Source organism: Mastomys coucha, unplaced genomic scaffold, assembly GCF_008632895.1.
Source record: "Mastomys coucha isolate ucsf_1 unplaced genomic scaffold, UCSF_Mcou_1 pScaffold18, whole genome shotgun sequence".
Taxonomy (NCBI): Eukaryota; Metazoa; Chordata; class Mammalia; order Rodentia; family Muridae; genus Mastomys; species Mastomys coucha.
This window is the reverse complement of record NW_022196900.1, coordinates 88,705,615-88,720,751: the sequence shown is the minus strand read 5'-3', so window position 1 is coordinate 88,720,751 and position 15,137 is coordinate 88,705,615. Positions and strand designations below refer to the sequence as shown.

At 44.3% G+C, this 15,137-nt stretch overlaps 1 protein-coding gene across 3 annotated transcripts in view; it reads left to right on the top strand.

Moving 5' to 3' along the window:
* Phactr4 (phosphatase and actin regulator 4) overlaps positions 1-15,137 on the top strand; it is a 79,554-nt gene that overhangs the window by 37,732 nt on the left and 26,685 nt on the right. For 2 of the 3 annotated variants that reach the window (XM_031378923.1, XM_031378922.1), the window contains 4 exons: positions 5,517-5,690; positions 8,282-8,362; positions 13,203-13,361; positions 14,213-14,599. In XM_031378923.1, the coding sequence (XP_031234783.1) occupies positions 5,517-5,690; positions 8,282-8,362; positions 13,203-13,361; positions 14,213-14,599 (801 nt within the window). The remainder of the gene's footprint in view (positions 1-5,516; positions 5,691-8,281; positions 8,363-13,202; positions 13,362-14,212; positions 14,600-15,137) is intronic. The other variant, XM_031378924.1, reaches the window with a different exon arrangement.

The window sequence follows — 15,137 nt, the reverse complement described above, 5'->3', positions numbered from 1 at the left end:
AAAAAAAAAAAAAAAAAAGGACAAAGAATGAAAAAGGTCCTGGTACTAGAAAGCTGAAGTAAAAGCTTAAAGGACACAGAGATCCTGTCTCAAAAGGCCATTTAAATGAACAAACAGAACTGAAAATATACAACTGAAATATCTTCAGAAGTAAATTAAAACCTCCTTGATGTACACAGGATTACAGAAATATATGAAGTGTTCATAAATGATATATAGAAAATATAGGCCGGGCGGTGGTGGTGCACGCCTATAATCCCAGCACTTGGGAGGCAGAGGCAGGCAGATTTCTGAGTTTGAGGCCAGCCTGGTCTACAGAGTGAGTTCCAGGACAGCCAGGCCTATACAGAGAAACCCTGTCTCAAAAAACCAAAAATAAATAAATAAATAAATAAATAAATAAATAAATAAATAAATAAGCAAAAGATAAAAAGAAAAAAGAAAAAAAAAAGAAAATATATAGAAGTATTGCTTGTTCCTGTGGCTTCCTGTAGCATGTGTACAGAAGTGTATATGTGACAGTAGCCCAGACAATTAGAGGCTGTAAGATCCCTTCATTGTTCAGAAAGTAGTGAAGGTCTAAATCCACATAGACTAGTATCTCAGGGCTTTACTGCTCTGAACTATGACCAAGGCAACTCTTATAAGGACAACATTTAATTGGGGCTGGCTTACAGGTTCAGAGGTTCAGTCCTTTATCATCAAGGCAGGAACACAACAGCATCCAGGAAGGCATGGTGCAAGAGGAGCTGAGAGTTCTTCATCTCATCTGAGGTCTGCTAGCAGAGTACTGGCGTCCAGGCAGCTAGGATGAGGGTCTTAAAGCCCACACCCACAGAGACACACCTACTGCAACAGGGCCACACCTTCTAATAGTGCCACTCCCTGGGTGAGCATATACAAACCATTACAAATAGTAAGTCGAGGATGTGGAAAACAAGATAAGTGCAAGAGACAGAGCTAAAACCACTCTGACTGTGAAAATATTAACTGTGGATGGATTAAGTACCCAGTTAAAGATGGTTGACTGGGTGTGCTGCTGTACAGGGGAAACTTCAAGAAAGAACTTGAGTTTGAAGCCAGAGTAGACCTTGTTTTAAGGGGGCAAAAAACAGTTGTCAAATGAAATAGGAAAACAAAGTAGAGGTAGAACTGTTTGTATGGTAAAGGAAGTTTCATATTGATAAAAGGGTCCATTTAAGAGGAAATGGTCTGGGCTAGCGAGATAGCATTCACATTAGGTGGCTCACAGCTTCCTGTATTCCAGCTTCAGCCTATTTGACATAATGTCTGAACTCTGTAGTTACCTGAAAGACCACCTGTGTATACACACATACACATGATTTTGAATTTTTATTAAAGGCTTGGAGAGATGACTCAGTGGTTAAGAATACTGGCTGCTCTTCCCGAGAACCCAGCACCCTCATGGGGTTTACAACTATCTGCAATTTCAGTCCCAGGGGATCTGACATCATTTTTCTAGCCCTCTCAGGCACCAGGCACACACATGGTACACAGACATACATGGAGGTAAAATACCCTTACATATTAATTTCTTAAATTTTTGTTTTTGTTTTTTGAGACAGGGTTTCTCTGTGTAGCCCTTGGCTGTCCTGGAACTCAGTTTGTAGACCAGGCTGGCCTCGAACTTAGAGAGCCTGCCTCTGCCTCCTGAGTGCTGGGATTAAAGGCGTGCATCACTATACCTGGCTCTTAATTTTTTTTTAAAAAGTGGAAAACATAATTAAATTTATAATTATCCAACAGAGTAAGACCTTGTCACACAAAACAGGGAAAAATGACTTTTATAACTTGAGCTGTTACTGCCTCTCTCCCAGCAGTTGATAGAACAAGGTGACAATGCACAGGACACAGTGCTAATAATTGTGCAATACAGTGAACTGACTTGACCTGATTGGCACATTTGGACCACTATACTACACCCAAGCATACATAGTATACATTGTTATAGGTTCGTCTGTTTTGAGACAAGGCTTGCTCTCACACTTGTAGTTCCCATAGTGATAGTGTGATGAGAAGTCTGAGCCATTGGGTCCCACTCATGATACATTTCGTTTATTATTTGATTTTAAAAATGATTTGTTTTGTTTTGTTTTGTGTGTATGTATATTTTCCCTGTATGTATGTATATGCACTGTGTGTATGCCTAATGCCTGTGGAGATCAAAAGAGGACATCCGATCCTTTGGAATCGTTGTACACTATGTAGGTGCTGGGACTTGAACCTGTGTCCTCTGCAAAAGCATTGAAATTTTTTAATTAATTAACATATATATATATATATATGTATATATGAGTACACAGTCATGATATCTTCAGAAATACCAGAAGATGGCATAGGATCCCATTACAGACTGTTGTGAGGCACCCTGTGGTTGCTGGGAATTGAACTCAGGACCTCTGGAAGAACAGTCAGTGCTCTTAACTGCTGAGCCACCTCTCCAGCCCCCTCAATGACATATTTTGAACTGCTGAGCTATTTCTCTAGCCCCTTATTATTTTATTTATTATCAATGTGAGTGTATGATATATTTTCTCCTTCAATTGGGTAACAAACTTGGTGGACACAGACCCCTGGATATTTAGGGATTTTTCTTTTGTGGTACTTAGCTGCTTGCAGGACCTCATGCTGGTGCCACTCTCACAGGCGAGCCTCAGCCCCACCCTTGTGTTTTTGAGACAGGGTCTCACTATGTAGCTTATGCTGTCCTGAAACCTTTGATCCTCCTGCTTTTGCCTCCTGGGTGCTAAGATTATAGGCGTATGCCATCACACCTGACTGAGAGTTTTTAAAAGGATTCATGGCCCCACTTCCTGTAGATCCTGTATATTATAAAGGCAGTTGGGCTGATTCTAAATATTTGGACAGACGTGTGAGTCAGTGAAACAATATGCAGCTTGTCATTGAGAGTAGGGAGGGGAGAGGAGGAGGAAGAACAGAGACATGAGTGAAGCCGGATGTGGTGGCTCTCACCTGTAATTTCAGCATTTGAGAGCAAGATCATGGAGGCTCTGGGTGTTCAAGGTCCCTCAACTACAAATATATTCAAAGTCAGCCTGAGCTACTTAAGACTCAAGTTTCAAGTTTTGCTTAAAACAAGCAAAAATAAAAATACAAAGGTAGATGAATAATTGTTAATATGAATGAATTGGAAAATATCAATGTTCTGTTCTTCTAAAACATTTGGCAAAGTTAGGTACATTTGAAGAGAAAAGCAAAGAAAACACTGTTTCAGCTCGGCACGTGGAAGGCAGGAACAGGCAGGTCCCCGAGTTTGAGGCCAGCTTGGTTTACAGAGAATACTTTCTTTCTTACTTTCTGTATTTAGCGATGTGTTCAGTGACCTGCTTTATACAAAGCAAAATGGGAATGTGTGGGCACGTGTGTTTCAGTCGGGTTTAAATCTAGAGTCACATATATACTCTGGAAGTCTGAGGTACATCCCTACTCCTTGTCATTTTGAATCCTTGAAAGAAAGATGACATATAAATATACTGTTCAACATAATGAAGCTTTAAAGCATCAAATTAAATTTTACTTCGGAAAGCAGCTAGTTGGTTGCCCAGGAATGGTGGCATACTTTAATCCCAGCAGGAAGATCTCTAAATTTGAGTTGTAGGCAGGCCTGGTCTACAGAGTGAGTTCCAGGACACCCAGAGCCATGCAGAGAAACCCTGTCTCACATAAAGGAAAAAAGAAAAGGAAGTGATTAGGTATGTTTTGTTTTGTTTCCAGACAGGGTTTTTTCTCTGTGTAGCCCTGGCTGTTCTGGAACTCATTCTGTAGACCAGGCTGGCCTTGAACTCTGAAATCCGCCTGCCTCTGCCTCCTAAGTGCTGGGACTAAAGGTGTGCGCCACCACCACCCTGTGATGATTTTTAAGCAGTAGAAGCAGGCTAAGTGGTGGATGATACTTCGTTTAAAGACCTTTCAGACAGGAACTTCTCTGTGCTGCTACAATGTTGGTTGCTTTTCTTTCTGGTCTTTTCTTTAACATTTTCAGTCCAATTGAAACTTTAGGTGTAATTCTCCTTTTTTTCAGTCAAATAACATTTTCTGTTTATTTCCTGGAATACTCATGGATGTGTTAACAGGAGATTTGCAGGAGTCATGTGTGGAGGCACACACCTATAATTCCAGTGCTTAAGAGGTTAAAGCAGGAGGATCACATGTTCAAGACCAGACTGGGCTATCTAGCAAGCCATTGCCTCAAAAAACCTAAACCAGCCCCAAGATGGCGCTGGAAGCCAAGCTCGGTGATCTGAGTTCAGTCCCGGGATCCATACAGTAGAAGGAGAAGATTGATCTACATTTCTGCATTTCTGTCCTCACATATGCTCTGGGCTGTGTGCTGCTCCCCTGCCTCCACACCCACACAGATGCACAGAAGCTAAATTAAAAAAAAAAAAGTAATTGAAAGAAAACAGTAACAGAAAGCTACAGTGTCGCCGGGCGCTGGTGGTGCATGCCTTTAATCCCAGCACTTGGGAGGCAGAGGCAGATTTCTACAACCTGGTCTACAGAGTGAGTTCCAGGACAGCCAAGGCTATAGAGAAACCCTGTCTCGAGGAAAAAAAAAAAAAAAAAACCCAAAAAAAGAAAAGAAAGCTACAGTGTCAAAAGGAGATCATTGTGTTTAGTACATGTGTCAGACTCTTCCTGCCCCAAACGTTGTTGCTTTCACTGGGAAGTGCATTTCTGTGAAGTAGAAAGCACCTTTCCCCTAGATGGCTTCAGTAGGTGGAGTGCAGGCTGCATTGTATTGCCTTCCTGCATTCTTGCTGCTACCTTCCTGCTCCTACCCATGGTTGCTTCTGTCTCTACCTTCAAAGCTAAGATAGAGACAAGACCTTAAGACCTTAAGACCTCTGACTTCAGTCCTGGACTTGTAGCATGTTAGCTATGTTATGGGTTAAATCCTTACTATCAGGATTTTTTCTGCGTAATAAATACTGTGACAGGCAGTAGAGTCTCACCTCCACTCTCCAGTGCCACGTCCCCACCTCTTCCCCCAGTCTTCCATAGTGATGCAGAGCTCTTTTTATGTGGGGAGAAAAATCTGATCAACAGACACAAGGTGTCAACACTTGACGAATTGACCTCCCTGAATTATTTGGGAATATAATATATTTGGGAACTGCTGAGAGAGGGCAGTATTTAACAGAGATCCCCTTAGTGGTGGGTTCCTCACTTCAGTGATACAGAGCTCATACACAAGGAGAAAGTGTCTGCACTGTGCATGCTAACGATGTTGGCCTCCTTCTCATCTCACTGAATTTCCTTCTGAAATGATGTCAGATTGGTTTGGCTCCTTTAGTGATTTAAGTTTTGTGTTTGGGCCTTTGCCCATGTAATGTCCGGAGTGTGACTTGTCTGCACGATCGCTTATCATTGCTCTGATTCTTTCCGACTGCCACAGGAAGAGAGGCAACATTTTTAGAGGTTATATAAGGCTAATAAACTGGCTGTCCCTTCCTGTTCCTCTCCATGAACAGAAGAAGCAGAGCAGCCCTCTGGAGACCCATGCATGGCCATGGACAGTGTGGAAGCGGGGGACACAACACCTCCCACCAAAAGGAAAAGCAAGTTCTCAGGGTTTGGCAAGATCTTCAAGCCATGGAAATGGAGGAAAAAAAAAAGTAGTGACAAATTCAAAGAGACATCAGAAGGTAAGGTACTAAGATTTAAATGTGTTCTGAGGAGTGAAAGTGGAGTGCCTGGCTAGTTTGAGCAAAGCCCTGGGCTAGTCCCCAACCACAGAGAACCTGGTGTGCTTTTGCTCTGCAGCAGACCTCACAGACGGGAAGGGAAGAGATTCAAGGATCAGAAGTTCAAGCCATTAGTTACACACTAAGTTTCAGGCCAACCCGGGCACGAGGAGGCCTTGTCTCTAAACAAACAAACAGGCTTCTAATTTTAAGAGTTCTCCGTTTGGGCTAAGGAGATAACTGAGGAGGTAAAGTGCCTAATGTAAACTCAAGGACCTCAGTTGGAGTCCCCAGGACCCACGTAATGCCAGCTGCACACAAGCTGTTGTAATCCAGTGGTTCTGTGGGGAGATGAAAAGATAGGACAGAAAATCCTCAGAAGCCTAAGGGCCAGCTGGCATAGAACAAAGAACCAAGAGACCCTGTCTCAACTCCAACTGACACTGGAGACTGGCCTCTGATCTCCATAGGCATCCCAGGTCATGCATGTGCCCGGGTGTGCTTGCACACAGATACACACATAAAAAAGAATTCCCTAAATTAGTTGGGCTTGGTGGTACAGGCTGTAATCCCAGCACTTGGAAGGCGGAGTCTGGAAGAGCCAAGAGTTTAAGGTTACCCTTGGCCACACAGGAACTCAGAGTCAGTCTGGAAGCAAAAACAACAAAACCACTTGTGGGGGTTCAGTTAATTGATTGATTATTTGATTGATTAATTTACCAGACAGTGTCATATATCACAGGGCTTCCTTGTACTCTTTATATAGCAAGAATGATCATGAACTTGTGATTCTCCTGCCTAGCACTAGGATTGAAGGTATGTGCTGTATCTAGTCTATATAATGCTAGAGATTGAACCAGGGCTTTTTGCATGGAAGATACACACGCTACCAACTGAGTTTCCTATTTTAGAAGCAGCCCACTTTTCACATCTCCATAAACGTCTATAACCTCCTACTTGAAGACTTCCAATTTTTAGAATTTAGACAGATAAACAGTCCTTCATTGAACCTTTGCTCTCTTTTGCATTTTGAATTGATGATTAAATCTATAAGGTATGACACATGCTGGGCAAGTGCTCTACCACTGACCTACACCCCAGCCACCTTCTTTTTCTGTTTGTGTGTGTGTGTGTGTGTGTGTGTGTGTGTGTGTGTGTGTGTGTGGTGGTGGTGGTGGTGGTGGTGATTGTTTTTAGGCACCGGCTCGGTTGGCCCGCCGTTCACTCTGGCCTGGGATGGCCTCATTCACAGCCTCTCAGTGCCATGCTATGGACCACGAGGTCCAGGTGCTGCTGGTTTAAACTATAATTTGTTTGCTTGTTTGTTGAGTCAGGTCGCAGCACAGGGGGAGTTGTCATTTACACTCCATTCTCTCCTTCCATTGGTTCCAGGAATCAAACTCCCATCTATCAGACGTGGCACCATATACCCTTTTTCCAGGGAGCCATCTTGCTGGCCCCTGTCTATTTTTGATTTTAATGCAGTGTCTTACCAGGTTACACAGACTGCCTGAAATGGTGACAGTCCTCTTCCCTCTCAGCTTTTAGAATAACTGAAACTTACAGCCTGTGTCAGCAAGCCTGGCTGACCCTTAGCGTTCTATAGCCTCCTTCCCAGGTTTGTATTTTGGTGGGATCAAAGCTATTGGGTAAAGACAAGTGCTGCACACTTGAGAGGCAAGAACATTAGAAGGGCTAGCCTGGGCTATATGAGATTTAGGCCCTCTCTCAAAAATAAATATAAAATAACAGGAACAGATGGGACTACTCTAGGTGAGTCAGGCTCCAGCCTCAGTGTGCAGTTCTTGGAGCTTTCTTTCTGCTTAGCCCACTTGCCATGAGCCCGGCTCATCTGAAACTCCTTACTGCTGAAGCCCTAGTTAGGCTGCAGTCGTGTGAGTATGGCTTCCTTGAGAAATAATACTTCCCAGCACAGGGAACTCACTCTGTAGACCAGGCTGAGGTCTGCCTGCCTCTACCTTGCAAGGGCTGGGATTAAGGCATGCACCACCCGCGGCCAGCCTTGCTTGTGTTTTATTCTAGTTCTCAGTGTGGAACCCAGGGCTTTGGACATGCTAGGCAGTCTACTGTTAATGTAACTCCCAGCTTCAGCAATCACTTTTATTTGTTTGAGTCACAGCCTTGGTAAGCCCTAGCTGGCCTAACGCTGTACAGCGTATGCTGGCCTTGAACGTGGCAGCGTTGCTCAGCCTCTTGTTCTCAGGTGGGAATTGTTTTGTTTGAGGCAGTCTGTGTAGCCCATGCTAATCTAGAATTTCCTATGTAGCTAAGAGTATACTAGAATTGTTCTCCTGCCTCCACCTCCCAAGTGCTAGTATCACGTGGTACCACTCTCAGCTCAGTTTTAAATGTTAAGTTAGTTTCCCTGTTTTTTTTCTCCTTAAGAATACAAATACTGTCTCAAAAAACCAAAAAAACAAAAGAGTACAAATACTGTGAATCACTTTATTCTTTTATACTTACAATGCTAAGAGATATGTTGACCTTCCAACTGCTACATTTCTGAGTTGTGTTTTCCAATTTAATGTTAGTTTTAGAGCGAAAAATATCTATGCGAAAACCAAGAGAAGAGCTGGTTAAAAGAGGGGTTCTGTTGGAAGACCCCGAGCAGGGTGAGTTCCAAACAATCAGCGTGTTCCTGTCTGTGCATTGCTTTTTTGCTGGGTCTCACTAGACTCTGAAACCGTTCCCTTTGCTTTACTCTTACTGTCGTCACGGTGGAGGAGCACTTTCAAAATGGCTCCCTGTTTCTTCCCAAGCACCTGGCTTTGCTCTAGGAGGATTGGTGAAGGGTCTTGGAAGCAAAAATTCTGTGTCTCTCTGTCTTCCTGAGTGTCGCCTGGAGTGGTGACAGTTATTTCAAGTTGCTGATAGTTCTGACCCATTCGCCTCCGTCCTCATCTTCCTGTCGCACCAATACCACACTGATGTTTCAACACCTGTTGCTGCTGGTTAATCTTGTGAGATGTTGTCTGGTATGGTTGTTGTGAAGCAATGGATTATAAGTGTAAATTAGTAGTGTACCTGGATGCTTGTCATTTCTCTCGAGTTTCACATATGGAGCAGTTCACGACATTTGCAGAATTGCCATCTTGCTCCCTACTTCTCCTAAAAAAGAAGTAGGCACTGGCCAGGGAGTGGTGCACACCTCTAACTCAGAAACCCGCCTGCCTCTGCCTCCCAAGTGCTGGGACTAAAGGCCATGTGCCACCACCGCCTGCCTCTGCCTCCCAAGTGCTGGGACTAAAGGCCATGTGCCACTACCGCCTGCCTCTGCCTCCCAAGTGCTGGGACTAAAGGCGTGCGCCACCACCGCCCAGCAAAACTAAAACTCTTAAAAAACAACAACAGATGTTTCTAAAAATTAATAAAATAAAAAGTGCAGTGCGAGAGAGCTGGCTCGGCAAGAGAACTGATGCCCACAAATTGTCTGGTCTTAACATGTGAGCCATGACATGAACCATGACAAAAGCGTACTCACGAATGTGCACACATTCAGAAATAAATGTAATAGTTTTAAAAATAAATAAAAAGCCAGGAATGGTGGTTGTCTTAGTCAGGGTTTCTATTCCTGCACAAAACATCATAACCAAGAAGCAAGTTGGGGAGGAAAGGGTTTATTCAGCTTACACCTCCACATTGTAGTTCATCACCAAAGGAAGTCAGGACTGGCACTCAAGCAGGTCAGGAAGCAGGAGCTGATGCAGAGGCCATGGAGGGTGTTCCTTACTGGCTTGCTTCCCTGGCTTGCTCACTTTTTTCTTATACAACCCAGGACCACCAGCCCAGGGATGGCACCACCCATTATGGACTAGGCCTTCCCACCCTTGATCACTAATTGAGAAAATACCTTGCAGCTGGATCTCATAGAGGCATTTCCTCGAGGGAGACTCCTTTCTCTGTGATAACTCCAGCTTGTGTTAAGTTGACACACAAAACCAGCCAGTACAGTACACTTGGAAGGCAGAGGCAGGCATAGCTTTGTGAGTTCCAGGTCAGCCCTGGTCTACATAGTGAGTTCTAGGCTATTCTGGGATACACAGTGATACCTTGTCTCAAAAAGCAAAAGAAAATAAAAAATAAAATCTACAACTGGGCATAGTGGCACATATCTATAGGAGGCAATCAAGAGGATTACTCTAAGTTAAAAATCAGCCTGATACATAGAGAGAAAGCTCTAGGTTAGCCAGGGATACTAAGACTGTCTGAAAAGCTAGCTTAATAATTAACCAATTAGTTAATTTAATAAAAACACAATGAGGTGTAGCTCACACCTAATATCCCAACAACACTAGGAGATAGCCAGGTTCATCCAATTCAAGGCTAGTCTAGGCTGCGTATGTGACCCTGCTTCAAAACAAATAAGCAAAAAAATGCTTTACGGTTTCTTTACTTCAGAGGTACATTTTATTACTTATTTGTCTTTTCTTCAATACTTGTAGTCCAAACTCCACTGCTTACTGGGCATGCTTGAAGGACACTGTCTAATCTCTTAGTGGGAGGTGGTGTGTCAGGTGAAAGGGGCTGGTTTGTGGGAACTAACTTTAAAACTATCAAGAGAGTGACCATACATATGTGTGCACATACAAATAAAAATAAATTTTTCCATGATGTTACTCAAAGCATTACTGTGAGAAGCTGGCAAGAACACTACACCGCCCTGTAACAAGGAAGTGGGACATAGCCTTTGACCTCTTCCTCCATCTTCTTCTAGCTTTGTTTTGTTTTTTGTTGTTGTTGTTGTTGTTTGTTTTAAAGAAGTATTTATTTGGGGGCTGGAGAGATGGCTCAGCAGGTAAGAGCACTGACTGTTCTTCCGAAGGTCCTGAGTTTGAATTCCAGCAACCACATGGTGGCTCACAACCACCCGTAATGAGATCTGACGCCTTCTTCTGGTGTGTCTGAAGATAGCTACAGTATATTACGCCGGAGAGAGCAGGGCTGGCAGAGGTCCTGAGTTCAATTCCCAGCAGCCACACACATGATAGCTCACAGCCATCTGTATTGCTACAGTGTACTCATGAACTCATATAAATAAAATAAATCTTAAAAAAAAGAAAAAAGATTAAAAAAATAAGTATTTATTTATTTTATGTATATGAGTACACTGTAGCTGTCTTCAGACACACCAGAAGAGGGCATTGGTTCCCATTACAGATGGTTGTGAGCCACCATGTGGTTGCTGGGAATCGAACTCAAGTCTGGAAGAACAGTCAGTGCTCTTTACCGCTGAACTGCTGAGCCATCTCTCTTAGCCCCTTGTTTGTATTTTTAAATATAGTTATATTTCTTTATTATGTGTATGGGTGTTTTGCTTGAATGTATGTCTGTACAGTGTGTGTACCTTGTGTCCTTGGAGCCCAGAAGAACTCCTGGAACTAGAGTTATAGATTAGGTTGTAAGCTGCCATGTGGGTGCTGAGAATTGAACTCAGGTCTTTGGAAGAGCAGCCAGTGTTCTTTTTTTCCTTTTTCTTTTTTCTTTTTTGGTCTTTCGAGACAGGGTTTCTCTGTATATCCCTGTCTGTCCTGGAACTCACTCTGTAGACCAGGCTGGCCTCAAACTCAGAAATCCATCTGCCCCTGCCTCCCAAGTGGTGGGATCAAAGGCATGCGCCATCACTGCCCAGCTGCAGCCAGTGTTCTTAACCACTGGGCCATCTCTTCAGCCCCTGACCCCACTGTTTTCAACTCTTGTCTTCTAAAAAAGTCTCAGAACCTGCAGGCCCTGGGGATGGTTGTCTCACTGCTCCATTCCCTTTCTGTAGCAGTGTGTGATCACTACAGGGCTTCTTAGATCCTCCAGTCCAGTGGCCGTCCCTGTAGTGTAGTGTGTCTGGAATTGCTGTGTGTATCGTGTGTGTATCAGGCTCTCTAGACTCCTACTGTCAGTCACCCCTGCTGTTCTCTAGACTCCTACTGTCAGTCACCCCTGCTGTTCTATTCCATGAGCACTAGAACAGTAAGTAGTTCCTGCTGCTCTTCCTGTCCAGCCGCTGCCTGTCTGTAATCCTGTCTCCTGACAGCTTTTAGAGCCAACCTTCTACAAATAAGTAAGATTATTCCTGCCTATTGCTTCTAATCCCCCAACTTTTGGTTTCATCCAGGATTTATTTCTAGCCTCTTTCCCTGTGTTCTGTAGTGTTCATAGCCTGGCACCTACCTGCTTGCCTTTGCAATCCTACCCGTGTTCAGTCCTACCCATAGCCATGTATACCTAGCCTCTACCAGATGTGCTCATTGCAGTCGCTGATCACAATTGTATGCCTTAATATGGACTATTATTTCTTTTTAAAAAGACTTTATTTTAAAATTGTGTTTCTTTGTCTGGTGTGTCTGTGTCTGAGGTATGTGCACATGAGTGTAGATGCCTACACAGGTCAGGGGCATAGAATCCCCTGGAGCTGTAGTTACTGGCTATTGTAAGCAGGCTGGCCTGGATGCTGGGAACTGAACGCAGGTCCTCTGCAATAGCTATGTATGTGCTCTCAACTACTGAGTCGCCTTTTCTGCCCCTCCAATTGTCTTAGTTTAAATAGACTATCTTTCGTCAATGTGGTAGGCTTCTGTTCCTCCTTCAAGCCCTACAGCTTTCTGTGGTACATCCTCAAACCCTTTCACACCCAGAAGAATGGATTTTTCTTTATTTTCTTCACTTTTACAATAGCCTTTCTATGAGAATAGTATCCTTTATCTCCTCAGTACTGGATGTTTGCCTCATGGCCTTATATGTGCTAGGCAAGCATTCTGCCGGAGCTATACCTTAGATGTATTATAGATTATCTGTTACTTGATATAGTTAGAAATTAATCACTTATGGAAGAAGAGCTACTACTTCTGTTAATGCTGCTGGATCCATGTATCGCATGTGTCAGTGAGGAGCCTCCTTACCAGGAGAAAGGAGCTAGGAGAGTGCGTGTAGCTGGCTCTTCCCACATGGCCCTGTTGGTCCCACCACTTAAGCTTTTTTTGTTTTGTTTTGTTTTTTGAGACAGGGTTTCTCTGTGTAGCCCTGGCTGCCCTGGAACTCACTCTGTAGACCAGGCTGGCCTGGAACTCAGAAATCCACCTGCTTCTGCCTCCCAAGTGCTGGGATTAAATGTGTACGCCACCACTGCCCTAAAAATTTATTTTCTTAATCTCTTTCATCCCAATCGCCACCCATGTCCTGATGTCCCCTCCCCCCAACCCCCTTTCCCTTCTCCTCTTGAGAGGGTGGAGAACCCATCCTGGGTATCCCTCCACCTTAACACATCAGGACTAGGCACGTCGTATTCCACTGAAGCCAGACAAGGCAGTCCAGCTAGAAGAACAGATCCTACAGATAGGAAACAGCTTTTAGGACAGCCCCTGCCTCCTCTCCACTTGTTCAGGACCCATGTGACGACCAAGCTGCATGTCTGCTACAAATGTGTGTGGGACCTCACTTAAGCTTTTCTTTTTCTTCTCTCAGGTGGTGAGGATTCAGGAAAGCTGACCCATGCTTCATTAAAGAATGGACACACCACTCCCATAGGGAGTGCCAGGTCCTCTAGTCCAGTCCTGGTGGAAGAAGAGCCAGAGAGAAGTCTCAGGAATCTTACTTCAGAAGAGGATCCAAAGAAGAGACTTGGTAAAAGTGGGATTGAGTTTGCAAGCCACAGACTTCTTACTTATCTCGGAGGGCTGCAGGCGAAGTCAGAGTGGGCTTGTTCCAGATGTGAGCCACCTTACCTAGCTCTTCTGTAGGACTTTGTCAACCTCTACATTCCTTGTGTTCTACCCCAAGGCATTCTGTGTGTGTGCTTTCATGGGTGGGTGTCCAATACATGTGAGTACCAGAGGTTGGCATTGAGTGTCTCCTTGCTCGTCACCTTTTTTGTTGGGTGGTGGGGGGATCCTTAAATTTATTTATTTTATTCATTTGTTTACTTTATTTTGGGTTAGGCACCACTGCTGCCCAGCTTTATTTTGGCATTTCAAGATAGGGTTTCTCTATCTAGCCCTGGCTGTCCTAGAATTCACTCTGTAGATCATGCTGGCCTCAAACTCAGAGGTCTGCCTGTCTTTGTCTTCTGAGTGTGGGATCAAAGGCATGCTCCACCACTGCCAGGCTTATTCATTAATTTTGTGACAGCATCTCTTACTGAACTCAGAGCTCACTGATTGGCTAAACTGGCTGGCCAATATCTTGTCTCTACTGTATCCCCAAGCACAGCTCTATCGTTAGAACCTAACCTCTATGTAAATGTGGGGCTCCGAACTCCGTCCTCATGCTTGTGTGGCAGGCTATTAGCTCATGTGCCCGTGGTAATGTGGCTCTTGTATGAAGGGTTGCTACCCCTACTGGCTCTCTCTTACTCTCCCTAAGCATGGTAAAAGTCGCTGGAAAGTGACGTGTACACTGTAAGTTCATCAATGAAGTTGGCTGTAAGTGTGTTCTCATTTTTAGGCTCTCTTTAAATCATATCTCTGATTGCTTAGGCTCAACTGGAAGCCAGCCGAACTCTGAAGCAGAGCCTGGTCCTGAGCATGCGCCTAAGCTGCCTCTGCTGCCTCCCCAGAGACCTTTGTCCTCTTCTCACGAAGCAAATGAGGGGCAAGCAGAGGAGGTCCCGGCTGTCAGTACAGCAAGGTCTGTCTCCTCCACTTCGGGATCTACTGCCGTGACACCTGCTGCTGCCATCACTGCTGCCACAGACATGGCAAAGACTGTTAAGTCCTTTGTGGGGCCCGCCCCCACGCCCGCTCCCAGGACTCTGCCTACTGCTCCTGCCAGCACTAACACTACTGCCACTCCTACAACCCCTGCCAAGCAACCCCCCATCCCACCCCCTAAACCAGCTCAGAGAAACAGCAACCCCATCATTGGTAAGTCTTCAGATTTTATGCTTGGGGTTTGGTTTGGTTCTGGATAGTTATTTTTATTGAATGACTTGTTCTGTGAAAGAGTTTTCTAACTCATCTCTTGGAATATTTTTAATATAGAAAAAAGTTTTAGGGGCTGGAGAAATGGCTCAGCGGGTAAGAGCACTGACTGCTCTTCTGAAGGTCCTGAGTTCAAATCCCAGCAACTACATGGTGGATCACCACCACCTGTAATGAGATCTGACTCTCTCTTCTGGTGCGTCTGAAGACAGCTACAGTGTACTTACATATAATACATAAATAAATCTTTAGAAAAAAAGAAAAATGTTTTAGAGCCAGGTGTGGTGTTACATGTCTTTAATCCCAGTACTTAGAAGGCAGAGGTATGAGATCTCTGTGAGTTTGAGGCCAGCCTGGTCTACAAAGTGAGTTCCAGGACAGCCAGGGTGACACAGAGAAACCCTGTCTCTGCAAAAGGAAGGAAGGAAGGAAGGAAGGAAGGAAGGAAGGAAGGAAGGGAGGGAGGGAGGGAGGAAGGGAG